We start from the raw sequence: 18,063 nt of genomic DNA, 5'->3' as shown, positions 1-18,063 counted from the left end.
AACAAGTTCATATTAGCGGAACGATTGATCCAAGCCACTTTGGAGGATGGCCCTATTGGGTTCATGCTGCTAGACACTCTGCCCTCATCTCTTCCGGCATTCGGATTTGTGCCTACTGGAGCCAATCGAGGGGTAGAAATGGAGGTAGAAGCAGATAAACCAGTTATGGTCAAGGACATACTGGAACTGTACCAACATCTATGAGAGGTGTTTGACAAGGTGGAAGCAGATAAGCTACCACCACACATGGAGAACAATCTACAGCTTGAACTGGCTGAAAATAGTAAGCCCCCTCAAGGACCATTATATCTCAAGGGACCAAAGGAAATGGCCAAACTCCACAAGTACCTTGACGAAAACCTAGCCAAAGGTTTCATACAGCCATCAAAGAGCCCTGCAAGATCACCAGTACTCTTTGTACCTAAAAAAGATGGAGGATTGCGACTCTGCGTCGATTACAGGGGCTTGAATGAAATCACAGTCAAGAATCGAGCACCATTGCCACTCATCGATGAACAGTTGTTCCTCCTACACAAGGCAAGGATATATTCGAAACTGGATCTCAGAGCCACATATAACCTTATCCATATTGCAGATGGAGATGAGTGGAAGATGGCATTTGGAACCCAGCTGGGTCTTTATGAGTATTTGGTAATGCCTTTTGGCCTAGCTAATGCTCCTGCCCATTTCCAGTCATTTATCAACCACATCTTCCGTGATATCATTGGAATATATGTGGTGGTGTATCTGGATGACTTCCTAATCTTTAGTGACATGAAAGAGGAACATATCACACACATCATCAAGATCCTGTCATGCTTGAAGAAGCATTGACTATTCGCCAAGCTGTCGAAATGTGAGTTTCACACAGACACCATTGAATTCTTGGGGTATATCATAAAACCCACAGGGATAGAAATGGATCCAGAGAAGGTGTGAATGGTTACAGAATGGCCAATGCTGGAGTCGATCCATGACATCCAGCATTTCTTAGGCTTTGCAAACTTCTATCGGAGATTCATAGCTCATTTCGCATGCATTGCAAAACTGCTTACATTGTTAGTAAAGCCCATGGAACGATTCAAGAAGTTTGAGTTACCAGGAGATGCCAAGCAGGCTTTTCACAAGCTCATCCAAGCGTTTATGACAGCTGGGGTGTTGAAACACTTCAACTATCACTTGCTGACATGGCTAGAGATGGATGCAAGTGACTTCACCATCACTGGGGTATTAAAACAGGAACATGAAGGACATTGGCATCCAGTAGCTTACTATTCTCGCAAAATGGCATCAGCCAAAAAGAACTATGAGATACATGATAAAGAGCTCCTTGCAGTGGTAGCCTGCCTCACCCAGTGGTGCCATATGTTAGCTGGACTACCCAATCAGCTTGTCATTCTTACAGATCACGAAGCCCTCAAGTATTTTAAGTCCCAATGATGTATTACTGGAAGACAAGCTAGATGGGCAGTATTGTTGGCCAATTTTGATTTTGTGTTACAATATCGTCCAGGTGACAAGGCTGGAGAACCAGATGCATTAACTCAGAGGAGAGACATGCAACCCATTGGGGAGGAACAGGAACACAATGTGCACCAGTTACTACCATCCAGGGTGTTCAAGAAAGTTCAAGATGAAAATGAACCACAGGACATCCCCAAAACAGCAGGGGTTGCTTTGGTACTGATAGCAGCCATGCCAACAATGGAGGCTATCACTTCACAAGGATTACTAGGCCTAGTCCAAATGTTCCAGCCCCTAGATCAGGAACTTCAAGAGATGCAAGCCCAGACACCTTTTGAAACCAGGAATGGGCTCTGGCACAAAGACAGATGCCTGGTCATTCCAAAGGTAACCATGCCGGGAAGAACCAACGAATGCAGGACATGAGGCACATGAGAAGTAGATGACCAATCCCTCTCAGTGGAACATCTATGATTAATGGTGATGTCTCAGTGTCATGATGGTGTAACTGCAAGACACATCGGATGGGACACCACTATCTGGTCTGCCCAAAGGCACTACTGGTGGCCTAATATGACAGCCTGGATCGCAGACTATGTGGTGAGTTGTCCTGTATGTGCACAATACAAGACACCTTGACACTGACCCTACAGTCTCCTCCAACCATTGTCCACACCAGAAAGGCCATGGGGATCCATATCGTTGGATTTCATTGAAGGACTGCCGATGTCAGGAGACTATGACTCCATCTTATTCATAGTAGACTGACTGACCAAGTATACAATCATGGTCCCAATGACAAAGACCATAATGGTGGAACAGACAGCTGTACTTCTCAAAATGAACCTCTTTCCACTATTTGGTGCCCCAGACCACATCATCTCAGATCATGGATGACAATTCATATCCAAGTCTTGGTCTGCGTTTGTAGACAGCCTAGGTGCAAAACACTTGCCCAGTACATCCTATCACCCCCAAACCAATGGGCAGACAGAATGAGTAAATCAAGTCATGGAGCAGTACCTCCGGATGTACTGCAACTATGAGCAGGATGATTGGTCTAGCTTAATTCATATGGCAGCATTCGTGTACAACAACACTGTGCATGCTAGTATTGGCATATCCCCATTTTTTGCTTGCTATGGTTGGAATCCCAAGTTGCATCCAGAGATACCTGGAAAACTTGGGGTAAATGACCCAAAGCTTGCTGAATACTTCACGGACAATACAGAACAAATTAAGTATCTTCAAGATCATATCAGACAAGCTCAGAGTTGGGCAGTCAACCATTACAACTGCAAATGGAAAGATATTGAATTCAAAGTGGGCAACTTAGTGTACATCAATCAAAGGAACTGGAAGATGAGACGACCAACCCCAAAGTTGGACACAAGGTTTGCAGGCCCATACCCGATCAAAGAAAGGATTGGTAGAAGGGCATATCAAATCGGTCTACCAGTAAACCTCTGAGTCCATGACATTTTTCACATATCAATGTTGGAGCCGGCCAGGACAAGCACACTTCCACATCACTCGCAGATTCCAGTAGAGCCACCATTACCAGAAGAGGACCTCGAATTTGAGGTTGAGGCCTTACTGGACAAACGAGTTCATAATCACAAGATCGAATACAGGGTACTCTGGCGAGGGTACCCAGAAGAAGCGGCATCATGGGAGTCAATCAACCTTCTCAATTGCCCAACCCTCATCCAGGAGTATGAGGAATTGGCAGGGGGACGACAACTATAAGTTTCAACAAAAAGCGACACAAAAAACTTCAACAATAAGCGACACAAAAACGGAGAAGAGCAAAAATGTATCGATGGAAGACAAAACTCTGTTCAAATTTCGTAGCATCTCACACAAGTCGACAAAAAAGAAAGAGACACAGTCTTTGAGAGAAAAAAGGAGCAAAAGAAAATTGAATTAAGAGGTGGATACAAACATGTCGTTACATGTTGCATTCACAAGTAGGAATGAGAGGAGGATGAACCCAGCGTCCTTGGAAGAGGAAATCAGCATTCTTGCCAGGTACCATGACAGACTCATGAGGTTGATGCTCCAAGCACAACTTATCATGACAATCAAGGTACAAGAAGAGAATCCAAATGATTGGGAATGCCATCGCTCGGTTAGGTGAGCGCCAGAGAACACTGATGGCAAATATCCATTCGTCAGAGGTGTCGGGGTCAGTCACTCGATCATCGGCACAAACAAATCCCAGACCATAACCATTGGACACAGTCAGATGTGCACACTCTGCCAGGTGAGCACCCCAAGGCTGCCTGCTGGGGGGACCGTCACCAAGGTACTCCATGTCTGGAGAAACAGGAATTGTCCATTCACAATGTGACAAGTTGCCAAGGTGGCAATGAGTGCAGGTGCGAGGAACATGACTGTAAGGGATGAAGGGGTTGATGAATGCAGAAGGAAAACAACTAAAAAAAGAGGTTAGCATTGGCAGTAAGAAAGAGAATGGTGTACAAAAGATTACTCACAGGAGACTAAGACTAGCACACCAGGCACATTGCCAGCTAGGCCAGGGCATACAACCCTCGGTCATTTGAAGCATGGCCAGATGGTGCAGTTACCATTCAGTTGAAGAACCTCTACCTACCTCCCACTCTGGAGGATAGTCCCCAGTAGCGATTTTTACCACCAGCCTAGACACCACCAATCCTTCAGACCAACCAGCTATCTCACCATTGGTAGGTACATGATGATCAAGGGTAGGAGGGGCTGGAGTACAGGCCAGGTCTACTTCCACAGCATCACGATGGTCGGAGGAAGAAGTCATGGGGTGTTCCAGGTCAAGGAACAAAGGATCGGGTCCATACACATGCCCAAGGGAGGAGCAGAGGGAAAGCAAGGAAGCAGTTGGGCTTGGGAAGGCCAAGTCATCAGGAAGGGAAGACGTAGGCAACGGGGGAGTCTGGATAGAAGAAGTCAGACTCTGAGGGGCAGGGTTGTCATTAGAAACCTTGACCATTGTAGTAGGAGGTGAAGGGGAAGTCCTCAAAAGATGAGAACGACGAAGATGGGGCATACCGAGTAAGGGGATATCAGTTGCATGATATGGTAAGAGGAGAAGAAAGAGGGGACAAAAAGAAAGACGAAGGAGGGCTTATATAACCTCGACAGAGCTTGGCTCTGGAAGGGGGGGTAATGTCACAGGGATGGCTGGCCTGTGCAAGAGAGTGTGCCAAATTATCAGTGGCAGTTATGATAATGTCGTGTAATGGAGCAGTATATGAAGGGTGCACAGAAGATCAACATATGAAGGGTGTGCCAGATTGATCAGAGTCAAAAACCATCAGGGATCAATGAGATTAATTGAGTTGGCAGCACACATGAATTACAAGATCGATCGAACCCTGGGAATCCAGATCGATCTCATGGGATCAGTCGGAGTCAGCCAGACCAGCATGCTTCAATGAGTCGGCCAATCCAAACAAGTACTCGGAGCTGTGGCGACAATGGAGGAAGTCGGATCAGCACGCCTCAACTAATCGGCCGATCCGAACAGGTTGTCAGGGGTCTCGCGCCTGAAACCCAGGTCGGTCTGTCGAGATACTCGGTGACTATCAAACTGTGGGACAGCTATTGTCTCGGTATCAGTGACTATCAGGTTGCACAGTGACAGCAGGTGGCATTCGTTGTATATACTATCGTAGGTTTCGGCTGACCTCTGTGGACACTCCATTCAGGGGTAGCTTGGCACGATCAATATCAATGCTTCGGTTATGATGACACCAAGGTCTGGTGTGAGTGTTGATGATGATGAAGTTGATGATGTTGGTGATAAGGTTGATGAGTGTTGATGATGATGAGGTTAATGACATTGGTGATAAGGTTGGTGAGTGTTGACAATAATGAGGTTGATGGTGTTGGTGATAAGGTTGGTGGCATCAACACGAGTGTCCAGTGTGTTGACTTTGACGCTTGAAGTGATCCCTGGACCGCAGTGGACTACTGCCTTCGGTTCTATCTATATCTGGACCGCTAACCTGCTATGGGTGCCTTCGGATGTCAGGTAGTGGTGATACAACACACACACTACGATGAGGAGCAACCTTGATAGATTGCTGCTATGCTGACTGAAACTAATATATACTTATGCTGAAGTGATAACTAGTTATGGTGAGTAGAGTGGATGAGGATCCACTCGACCTTTGATGATGAGAAAGCATGGTTATATACCTCTTCACAGCATTGCCAGCGATGCTGCTCCTGCTCTCTCTCCAGAGAGTACCTTCTTCATCGAGTGCTGTTCAGGGGCCTCTCCTGCTTGGCACCCCTGTGCCTCTTGAGCTGTGTCGACTCCTTCGACACTGCTCCTCCTCCTCATGACCTGATGTCGACTCCTTCGACACTGCTCCTTCTCCTTTGATCAGTGACAGTTCCTTTGGCTCTTGTCTCTCAAGCCCCTGAGTGGTAACCATCTGCATGCTCCTTGAGCTTGGTCCTCTTTGTGGCTGTGCCTGCTCCTTGAGCTTGGTCCTCCTTGTGGCTGTGCTTGGCCCTCCTTTGCATGTGAGTCTGTAGGAGTCCATGGTCTCCATGGAGACTGCACTATGACCATGCTCTCTACTGGTATCGACTAGATCTTCGATACCTGTGCTCCTTCTATATGAACCCGTGACCCTCCTGCTTCTTGAGCATCCAGGCCCATGACACAGGTATTCGGAGCTGTGCCAATGTCGGAATCAGTCAGATCAGCACGCTTCAACTAGTTGGCCGATCTGAACAAGTATTTGGAGCTGTGCCAACATTGGAGTCAGTTGGATCAGCATGCTTCAACTAGGCAGCCAATCCGAACAAGCATTTGGAGTTGTGCCGACATTGGAGTCAGTCAGATCAGCATGCTTCAACTTATTGGCCGATCTGAACAAGTCGAGATGGAACTGTGCCGATGTGACCACATGACCAGGGGGTATGGTCACAAGGTTCAAAAGGGAATTCACAAGATTAAGTTGAAAGGGGGCCATGCCGAAAGGGGGCATCACACATCAGACAGAAGGAGAGCATGTAGGCGAGAGGGCAGTGCTGCATAACCCTTATGCCAAGCAAACAGTAGGAGCACAGTATCAAAGGGGTTGATGCCAGCAGGGCAAGGCAGTGCCTAACAGGGGACAAAGGCCCCTCAAGAGGAGCAGGATAGGTGTCGAGGGAAAACACTGACCAGATGTATAAATACTCTCATTCTATCATAGCATACAAGTGGATCAGTATCCACTCTGAACTCAACTTACTTACTCGGTTACGTATCATCGCAATAGCAGTGCTCTTGCAATGACTCTCAATGTGTGTGTTGTATCACTGTTAGTCGACAACTGTAGGTGGTGTTCTTCACACTAGCGGTCCAGTTCATTACTGTAGGCGGTGTTCTTCAACACCTGTGGTCCAGTTCCTTGCAGTAGGCAGTGTTGCTCAACACCAGTGGTCCAGTCAGTTATTGTAGGTGGTGTTTCACACCAGCAGTCCAGTAACTCCCATCCTCTGTAGGCAATTAGCATATCGCAGTCCAGACAATGTCCAAGAGCATTATCAACAGTACTACGAACACTCGTACTGTAGGGGAGGGTGTATCACCCACTCACCAACAAACAACGTCTGTGCTGCACAACCTCTGAATGGAGTGTTCAAGGCAGTCAGTCAAGACTTACTAGGCGACGATGCTTGGTTACATTTAGGTGAATCATATTGAGTAGACCTTACTCAATCAACCTCAGCTAGTCTCTGGCGCGCGACCGCTTACACATGGGTCTGGATGCACAGGAAGCAGGAAGACCCTGTCAGCGGTCGTGTGCCCAAAGCCTGATATCTGTAATAGAACCGTGTCTATTATGAATCCTGTTGAGATATGTGACAATGCTTGTGGTATTATGATTCTTGGTGAGAAATGTAGTAGAGACATCTCTATCACTTTTCTCACTTGAAGATGCAGTAATAGTTTTGCTATTGCAGGTTTTGACTAACTGCTGAGGACACTCCATCCAGAGGTAGCTCAGCACAATCAATAACTGATATGAACTGGTACTAACACCAAGGTCTGGTGTGATTGAGATTATTGTTGTCACTGACACAAGTGTCCAGTGTGTCAACTGAATGCTTGAGGTGATCCCCAGGCCACAGTGGATGACTGCCTTCAGTTCTATCATTATCTGGACTGCAGGTTTCTATGAACCACCTTTGAATGTCAGTGAGCAGTGATACAACACATGCACTATGATGGAAGCAATCTATTGAGATTGCAACTTGCTGACTGAATACTAATGTATACTTATGTGTAAAGCTATAACTAGTAATGTATGGTGTAGAGTGGATAGGGATCCACTTGACCACTTAGGACAAGAAGGTATGGTTATATACATCTTTGCAGTGTCACCTACAACTCTGCTCCAGCTCTCTCTCCAGAGAGTACCTTCTTTGTCGAGCACTGTGGTAGAGGTCTCTACCAAGGTGTCTCCTCCTTGCTGACCCCTGCTTCTCCTGCTCCTGGATTGAGGAGAGCCATGTCACCTCATCACTGATTGGGGTTGCCCCACTTCATCCCAATGACAATGCTCACCCCTTCTTCCACCTACCTCCTGACATTGGCACCCATCCCATGCACTGACTTCATCATTGTGCAGGGTCCCTACCTCATCTGGTGGTGACCTCAAAGGTCTGTGTCACTAGTCCCTACTGGTTCTGTCATATGATCACCCTTGCCACTTAATCTCCATGGAATATGCCATATGATCTTGTTTGTTACCAATCCTGGCAGGATTTGTGATACCATCTTCTCTTGTGCTGATTTGTGTGAGATCTGCCATAGAGCCATTTCTTGTGCAGATCTCAGTGAACTCTTCTGCAAGTCCTATGATCCACCCAATTCCTCGATTCCCACACTCCCTTCATATGAGTTGATGGATCTTCTTGCTTCCTGCGCATCCAGACCCATGACAGACCTGTCAAGACATATGAAGGGAGCGCAGGAATCAAGGGATTGGGCCGATCGAGGGAGTTCCAATAGAGGTCACTGAGATCTGTAAAAGAGAAGGCTCTATGACAGATCTGACCTAGATTGGCATGAGCAATAATGGTACCACAGGCCTCACTAGGATCTGCAGTAAACAGGGTAGTATTACATATTCCATGGAGATCAGTGACAAGGAGGACTGTATGACAGATCCATTGGAGATGAGTGGCAAGGATCCCCTGATACCACCCTGATGAAGCAGGGGGCCAACTCCACAATGAAATTGGAGCAGGAGGATGGGTGAGATGAAAGGTGGGGCAGGTTGCCACTCAGATGAGGTGGGAAAGGCCCCTATCAGGTGGTGGAGCAGCACAAAGACTCTCCATCTGCAAGAGGTGAGAGAAGCAGTGCTGAGAAGTGGTAATGCAAGACAGGCAGGACAAGGGAGGAGGAGCAGGGCTGGAGGAGGTCTTTCAGAGCAGGGGCAAGTGTCACTGGTGACACTTGGCAAATGGTTATATAGCCATGCTCCTCATCATAGCAGTCGAGTGGATCTCCATCCACTCTACACCATACATAACTAATTATAACTTCAGCATAAGTATACATGAGTTCAGTCAGCATAGTTGCAATCAAGTAGATTGCTTCCATTATAGCATGTGTGTTGTATCACTGCTCACTGATGTCCAAAGGCAGTTCATAGCAAACCAGTGGTCCAGATAATGATAGAACTGAAGGCAGTTGTCCACTGTGGTCCAGGGATCACCTCAAGCAATCAGTCGGCACACTGGACACTCGTGTTGGTGCCACCAGCAAGCATACTCACACCAGACCTTGGTGTCATCATAATATATTCATTGTTATTGATTGTGCCAAGCTACCTCTGGATGGAGTGTCCACAGCAGTCAGTCAAAACCTGCAATAGCAAAACCATTACTGCATCTTCGGGCGAGAAAAGTAATAGAGACATCTCTACTACATATTGTCATGGAGCTGGATGTGCAGAAAGCAGGAAGATCTGTCAACTCATATGAAGGGAGCGCAGAAATCTAGGAATCGGGCAGATCATAGGATTTGCAGCAGAGTTCACTGAGATCTGTGGTAGAGACAGTGCTATTACAGATCTCACCTAGATTGGCATGAGCGAAGTTGATATCATGAATCCCGCCAGAATCCACAGTAAGCATGATTGTATGGCAGATTCCACAGAGATCAGTGGCAAAGATGGTCGTATGGTGGACTTCACATGCGAAGGAGGACCAAGTGTTGCCAAGAAAGGGACCGAGCTCAGAAGCATGCAGACAGTTACTGTCAGGGGTCTCACGCCTGAAACCCAGGTCGGTCTGTTGAGATACTCAGTGACTATCAAACTGTGCAACAACTATTGTCTCAGTATCAGTCTCGATGAGCTAGTTGTTCGGTGACTATCAAGTTGCGTGATGACAGTGGGTGGCATTTGTTGTATATACTATCATAGGTTTTGGCTGACCTCTGTGGACACTCCGTTCAGGGGTAGCTCAGCATGATCAATATCAATGTGTAGGTTATGATGACACCAAGGTCTGGTGTGAGTGTTGATGATGATGAGGTTGATGGTGTTGGTGATAAGGTTGGTGGCGTGGGTGATAAGGTTGGTGGCATCAACATGAGTGTCCAGTGTGTTGACTGATGCTTGAGGTGATCCCCAGACTGCAGTGGACTACTGCCTTCGGTTCTATCTATATCTGGACTGCTGACCTGCTATGGGTCACCTTCAGATGTCAGGTAGTGGTGATACAACACACACACTACGATGAGGAGCAACCTTGATAGATTGCTGCTATGCTGACTGAAACTAATATATACTTATGCTGAAGTGATAACTAGTTATGATGGGTGTGTAGAGTGGATGAGGATCCACTCGACCTTTGATGATGAGAAAGCATGGTTATATACCTCTTCACAGCATTGCCAGCGATGCTGCTCCTGCTCTCTCTCCAGAGAGTACCTTCTTCATTGAGTACTGTTCAGGGGGCCTCTCCTGCTTGCTTGGCACCCCTGTGCCTCTTGAGCTGTGTCGACTCCTTCGACACTGCTCCTCCTCCTTGCTATCCTGCTTGTTTGGCACCCTTGTGCCTCCTGAGTGGTGTTGACTCCTTCGACACTGCTCCTCCTCCTCAGAACCTGCTTGCTGGTTTCCTATACACTGCTCCTTCTCTTTTGACTGGTGACAGTTCCTTTGACTCTTGTCTCTCAAGCCCCTGAGTGGTAACCATCTGCATGCTCCTTGAGCTTGGTCCTCTTCGTGGCTGTGCCTGGCCCTCCTTGCATATGGGCTTGGTCCTCCTTTGCATGTGAGTCCGTAGGAGTCCATGGTCTCCATGGAGACTGCACTACGACCATGCTCTCTAATGGTATCAACTAGATCTTCGATACCTGTGCTCCTTCCATATGAACCAGTGACCCTCCTGCTTCTTGAGCATTCAGGCCCATGACAGTTACCACTCAGGGGTTCACAAGATAGGAGTCAAGAGAACAGTCGCTGGTTAGGAGGAAGGAGAGCTGTGTCACTGACACTGGCATATAGTTCATGAGGAGGAAGAGCTGTGTTGAGGAGGTCGACACACAGCTCAAGAAGGACAGGAGCAGTGCTACAGGGACCCCTGTATAGCACTCGACAAAGAGGGTACTCTCTGGAGAGAGAGCTGGAGCAGTGTCACAGGCAACACTACAAAAGATGTATATAAGCATACCTTCTTGTCATTGCGGTCCAGGGATCACCTCAAGCACTTAGTCAACACACTGGACACTCATGTCGATGTCACCAGCAATCATATTCACACCAGACCTTGGTGTCAGTACAAGTTCACATCATTATTGATCATGCCAAGCTACCTCTAGACAGAGTGTCCACAGTGGTCAGTCAAAACCTGCAATAGCAAAACCCTTACTGCAGTTCCAAGCAAGAAAAGTGATAGAGATGGCTCTACTACATATTTCGCTGAGAATTGCAATACCACAAGCATTGTTGCATAACTCGACAGAATTCGTAATAGACACAACTCTATTACCAATCTCAGGTTTTGGGTGTGCGACTGCTGACACATATCTCGACAAGAATCGTAATACTGCAAGAGTTGTCGCATATCTCGACAGGATTCGTAATAGACGCGTTTCTATTACCGATCTCAGGTTTTGGGCATGTGACCGCTGACACAGCCTTGGTGTGATCTACTTCCTTCCAAGTGGGTGATGTTATTAGCATGTCATCCACATACGCTGCGATGACTGTTGTCATGGGGCCGGATGCACAGGAAGCAGGAAGACCTGAATTCATATGAAGGAGAGCACAGGAATTGCAGAATCAGGTGAAAACGAGAGTTTACAGCAGAGTCCACCTAGACCTGTAGTAGAGTCAGTTCTACTACAGCTCCTGACCAATTTGGTACAAATGGGAGGTTACAGCAAAACCTGCTGGAATCTGTAGTATTGTGATTGTATGACAGATCCCACAAGGGAGGTGCTGATCTCATGAGTCTCACCATGAGACAAATGTCAATACCATGGATGGGTGGCAAAGACATCTGGGTCCACCATCAATGAAGCAGGGGACCTGCTCAGGAATGAACCCCAAGTGGGCAGAAGGGAGGAATGAGAGGGGGTGTGAACTGGTGCTCAGATGAGGTGGGAATAGCCCCTGGCAATGATGAAACAATGCGAGGGCTGTCCATCCATGAGCAGAAAGAGACACAGTGCTGATGAGCAGCATCGCAGGATGAATAGGAGAGACAGGAAAGAGGAGGAGCAGTGTTGGAGAGGTGTGCCAGAGTGAAGGCAGTGTTGCAGGTGACATTGTGAGGATGGTATATAACCTCCCTCCTCATTGTAGCTGTTGAGTGGATCCCCATCCACTCTACACCATACACTACTAGTTATAGCTTTCACATAAAAGTATACATGTCATGGGCCTGGATGCGCAGGAAGCAAGAAGACCCATCAAGTCATATGAAGGGAGTGCGGGAATCGAGGGATCAGGCAAATCGTGGGACTTGTGGTGGAGTTCACTGAGATCTGTAGGAGACAAGGCTCTAACACAGATCTTGCCTAGATTGGCACAAGCAACAATGGTATCACAAATTCCACCCAGATCTGTAGTAAACAGGATCATATGACATGTTCCACAGAGATCAGTAGCAAGGGTGATTGTATGATGGTTTCAGTAGGGATTAGAGACAAGGACAGTCAAGGTCACCACCAGATGAGGTAGGGGCCTTACACAATGATGAGATCAGCACAGGAAGATGGGTGCCAAAGTCATGAGGCAGATGAAGGAGAGAGATGTGCATTGTCATTAGGATGAAGTGGGGTGGCCCCTATCAGTGATGAGATGATACTGGTCCCCCTCATCTCAGGAGCAGGAGGAGTAGGGCCCAGCCAGGGGGGGGGGAAGCATTGGTAGAGACCATTACCATAGTACTTAATACCACAAGTGCTGTCACATATCTTGATGGAATTCGTAATAGATGTGGTTCTATTACAGATATCAGGTTTTGGGTGCATGACCGCTGACAGTTGTTGTCAGGGAAATCAACCAGAAACCTGTGATCCGGTTGATTTCGCAATTTGAGCACACAAAGCTCCTCATACCTCATTTCGGATCTTCCTGAGCAGTTTCCATGACAGAAAGATACCATCCTTTTGAGTTGGGTAAACGCATGGCTCTTAGTTGAAGATGCAACGGAATTACCAGGAGTTTTAGCCGAGATGCAAGAAAGCCGAGTCACCGAGAGTCTGAGGAACAAACATGCATGTTCAATGTGTGGCAACCAATCAGGAGACACTTGTGGCAGATAATGCCAAGGCACAAGGAAGACATTGTTGAGGCAACACATGGTATGCTCAGTTAGTGGGTGACAATAGGGATTCTCAACAGGGGGCTAAAGGTATATATACAAGTGATACTGTAGACATAGTTCATGAGAAACCTCAAGCATTGCATCTATCATACACCTGTGCAAAAGGAGCTAGAACATAGCCCAGACAAAGTGGTGTATCGCATACCTTCAACTCTCTTATGTAGTAGTGGCTATACCTATATATACCCGCTGTAAGCGGTCACGTGCCAGAAACCTAAAAGGCTGTAGAAATCTACTATGGCAGATTTCAGTGAGAAGTGTGATAGTATGTCCTTACATGGGATCTGCTATAAAGACCCATTATGGTAGATTTCCATGAGAACCACAATAACAGTTCCTTACATTGTAGTCTCATGGAATAGGTTCTAAGATTGATTAATAGTAGGTCTCAACTAACTGCTGTGAATGCTCTGTTCAGAGGCTACACAGCATGTCAATGAGATGACATTTCTTTTGAGGAGTGCTAAGGGTGAGGTGGTGTTGGCAGCAGAGGCATGAGTGTTTGTAGTGCTTGCTTGACAATGTGGTGATGACCAGACTGCAATACAGTATTGCCTATGGATGGTTTATAAGCTGGACCGCAGTGGAGTACACTGCCTTTGGAAGATGCCCCAAGGATGATATGACACAAGCGCTTGAGGTAACCTGCAATGCTCTGCAATTGCACGGTATGGGACAAAGTAAAGAGTGCGATAAGTACTACTTCATCTGAGTGGTGAGGTGCACCCTCTCTCATCTGGTCCTGGATGCCAGCACCCATCCTCTTATGCCAAGTTCATTGTTGCATAGGGCTGCTACCTCATCTGAGTGGTGAGCCCCTCCACATCTATTGTCCTTCTGTTGCTCAGGGTCACCTGTCCCCTTCCTCTTGATTGTCTTCTCCATGGTGGTGTATCTTGTGAGATTGGTGTGATCAGCTCCTTGTGCTAGGTTTTGTCAAGATCTGTCATACAGCCCCTGTTTTGCTGATCTTGACAAGTTCAGTTGTAAGGTCTCTCTTTTGCCAATCTTGGTGAACTCTGTTGAAACCCATTTGTCTGACCGATTCCACAATTTGTGCAGATGGCACTTCTTCTGCGTACCTGGTCCTATGACATGACTCCTCAGCCTCTGGCTCCTGTCTCCTCCAGCAAAACTGGACCTTGCTGTGCAACTGGTTTGCCCCTTGCACGTTTGGAGGTCCGGGAGCCTCTCGAGGTTGCGAGCACACTCATGCTCATCCCGCAATCTTAACCTTCCTTTATGCTCTCGTATTGTCTATGCTATGGTATGAATTGATGGTTCGGAAAACAAATCAGTTCGAAATGATGGCAACCTTTTCAAAGGTACAGGCGTAACAATAATCTGTCAGCAAGAAAATGACTGAGATTTCAGATCGGTGCAACAAACCCACAGCACAGTCCAGCCCAGAATTGCACACATCGGAATCGCACAAGCCGTTCGTTGCCTTTTGCTTCGGCTTCAATTTCGAAATTCAAAGGACCTCAAGAGCAGCGCCAGTGTCGCGTTATTCTTTTGATGCCGCCGTCAAAGTGGGCAGCACAGCACACAACGCAACTCAGCGCACGCGCACACACAACTCAGACCGCATCTCTCCCAGCCAAAACTTGAGCCTTCTCCACCTGTGTCATTCCTGCCCGTTCGTTGCGGTGCGGTGTGGTGGGCGGTGCTATTCTTGGTTGCCATCAATCACATAGTCATTATCTTTCCTTCGCGTTTCCATTACCATCACCATCATCTCCGACCTTGAGCCAGGTTGCAACAAACATTCCCCCTACTTCGCTGCTGTTGCCACATCGCACAGTACAGCTCTTATCGCTGTTTGCACCATCCAGCACTGCGCCGAGACGTCTGCACTACCAGGCTATTGGCTGCAACGTGGTCCCGCACCGACCGAACTTTGCATCTCTTCATTGCTGGCTTCGACGAACCGACCTCGCTGAACCTTCATCGACAGCATCAAACTCTCAAGAAGCTTCATACCTCATACTACACCCCAACTCTACATCATTCGTCCAGCGGAAACTCGACCTCTTCTTATCCGCACACACACACCTGATCCCCACATTCAACAATCCAATCACTTTCTGACACATTAGCACATCGATAATGGTCAATCCTCGTACTCCCGGCTCTCTTACGAGAAAAATCCGCATCACCGTCGTTGCCGCAGACGGCCTCGCCAAGCGCGATGTGTTCCGTCTCCCCGATCCTTTCGCCATTGTCACCGTCGATGGAGAGCAGACCCACTCTACTTCCGTCATCAAAAAGACACTCAACCCATACTGGAACGACAGCTTCGATGTCAACGTGGCCGACTCCTCCGTCATTGCTGTTCAGATCTTTGACCAGAAGAAGTTCAAGAAGCGCGATCAAGGCTTCCTCGGTGTCATCAACATTCGTGTTGCCGACGTCCTTGACCTCGAGCTTGGCGGCAAGCGTCTGCTCAACAAGGAGCTGAAAAAGTCGAACGACAACCTTGTCGTGCATGGCAAGCTCATCATCGACCTCAACACCAATGTCTCGACACCCATCAACAACAACTCTTCCGCAGGCCCCACCAACTTGCTTGTGCCCGGCACCTCCAACGCTTCGTCTGCCTCGCTCGCTACGCCAGCCTCGTCCATCGCTACACGCCCCGATACTCGCCCTTCCACTTTCGCCAGCGGTGCTGCTACCCCCGTAGCCGCCACGGCTGCATCATCCACTACAGGCGGTGATGCATCCAGCCGACCCACATCCACAGTCGATCCCGCATCTTCTGCCGCATCTGGATCCGAAGCAGGTGCTTCGACGGCTGCAACTTCAGCCTCGACAGGCGGCACAAGCGAGGCCAGGTCCTCGGCTGCCCCCCAGACTCCTGCTTCTCGCACCACCAATGCTCAAGATACCCGCTCGGACGAGTACGGTCCGCTTCCCGCTGGATGGGAGAGGAGAACAGATCACCTCGGCCGTACATACTACGTCGACCACAACACTCGCTCCACCACCTGGACCAGACCTTCGACTAACCCGAGCGCCAACACTGCCGCCGCCGCAAGCACGTCGGCTGCTGACCGTCAACGACACAGCAATCGTGCTCTCGCCGATGACTTCCTCGGTGTCAGCGATGGCGACACCTCGCGAGCTTCAGCGACGGGATCTGCCGTCAACAGCCCTGGCGCTGCAGCTTCATCTGTCAACCCTCTACCCGCCAGCTCCAGCACCACCGCCGGCAACGGACCTTTGCCCGCAGGTTGGGAGCAGCGTCACACACCAGAAGGCCGTCCTTACTTTGTTGACCACAACACCCGAACCACTACCTGGGTCGACCCGCGACGACAGCAGATCCTCCGTATCATGGGCCCTAACGGCAGCAACCTCACCGTTCAGCCGCAGAGTGTGTCGCAACTTGGTCCCTTGCCCAGTGGATGGGAGATGCGTCTCACCTCAACTGCCAGAGTTTACTTTGTCGACCACAACACCAAGACCACCACATGGGATGACCCTCGACTGCCCTCGAGTCTCGACCAGAACGTGCCCCAGTACAAGCGGGACTTCCGTCGTAAGCTCATCTACTTCCGAAGTCAGCCTGCGCTCCGTCCCATTCCCGGTCAGTGCCACATCAAGGTTCGTCGTACGCACATTTTTGAAGACTCCTATGCCGAGATCATGCGTCAGCAGCCTAATGATCTCAAGAAGCGTCTCATGATCAAGTTCGACGGCGAAGACGGTCTCGACTATGGTGGTCTTTCGCGAGAGTTCTTCTTTTTGCTCTCTCACGAGATGTTCAACCCGTTCTACTGTCTCTTCGAGTACAGTGCTCATGACAACTACACGTTGCAGATCAACCCTCACTCGGGCATCAATCCCGAGCACTTGAACTACTTCAAGTTCATTGGTCGTGTTCTTGGTCTTGCTATCTTCCACCGACGTTTCCTCGACGCCTACTTTATCGTCTCATTCTACAAGATGATCCTCAAGAAGAAGATCACGCTCAGCGATCTCGAGTCGGTCGATGCCGACTATCACCGTTCGCTCCAATGGATGCTCGACAACAGCATCGAGGGTATTGTCGAAGAGACCTTTACCGCCGTTGAGGATAAATTCGGCGAGATGGTTACTGTCGAGCTCAAGCCCGGAGGAGAGGAGATCGAGGTGACAGACGAGAACAAGAAGGAGTATATTGAGCTCATGACCGAATGGCGTATCTCGAAGCGTGTCGAGGAGCAGTTCAAGGCGTTTATCTCCGGTTTCACCGAGTTGATTCCTCAGGACTTGATCAACGTGTTTGACGAGCGCGAATTGGAGTTGCTCATTGGTGGTATGTCCGAGATTGACGTCGATGACTGGAAGAAGTTCACCGACTACCGTGGATTCACGGAGCAAGATCAGGTGGTCCAGTGGTTCTGGCAGTGCGTTCGTGCTTGGCCTACAGAGAAGAAGTCTCGTCTTTTGCAGTTTGCTACGGGTACATCACGTATTCCTGTCAACGGATTCAAAGATCTTCAGGGTTCGGATGGTCCAAGACGCTTCACGATCGAGAAGTCCGGAGATGTCAACCAGCTTCCCAAGTCACATACTTGCTTCAACCGCATTGATATTCCTCCTTATCCTTCGTTCGAGACTTTGGAAAGCAAACTCGCGTTAGCTATTGAGGAAGGTATGGGTTTCGGAAATGAGTAGTAATGGAGCTCAACGCTTCGTAGCTGCTCATGCATTCTTCTCTTTCATGTTGTCGTTTCCCGTTCATAGTTTGGC

The 18,063-nt window shown here is 48.4% G+C and overlaps 1 protein-coding gene across 1 annotated transcript; it reads left to right on the top strand.

Annotated features, from left to right (window-relative positions):
- Positions 1-15,432: 15,432 nt before the first annotated feature.
- On the top strand, positions 15,433-17,988 carry UHO2_00573 (putative ubiquitin-protein ligase; the record flags this gene model as incomplete). The annotated part of the gene is made up of 1 exon (XM_041557193.1): positions 15,433-17,988. One exon carries the CDS (start codon positions 15,433-15,435, stop codon positions 17,986-17,988), a length of 2,556 nt encoding a protein of 851 aa, XP_041413127.1.
- Positions 17,989-18,063: the final 75 nt, after the last annotated feature.

The sequence above is a fragment of the Ustilago hordei genome, assembly GCF_900519145.1.
Source record: "Ustilago hordei strain Uho2 genome assembly, contig: UHO2_contig_01, whole genome shotgun sequence".
NCBI classification, from domain to species: Eukaryota; Fungi; Basidiomycota; class Ustilaginomycetes; order Ustilaginales; family Ustilaginaceae; genus Ustilago; species Ustilago hordei.
This window is presented reverse-complemented; position numbering and strand designations above follow the sequence as displayed.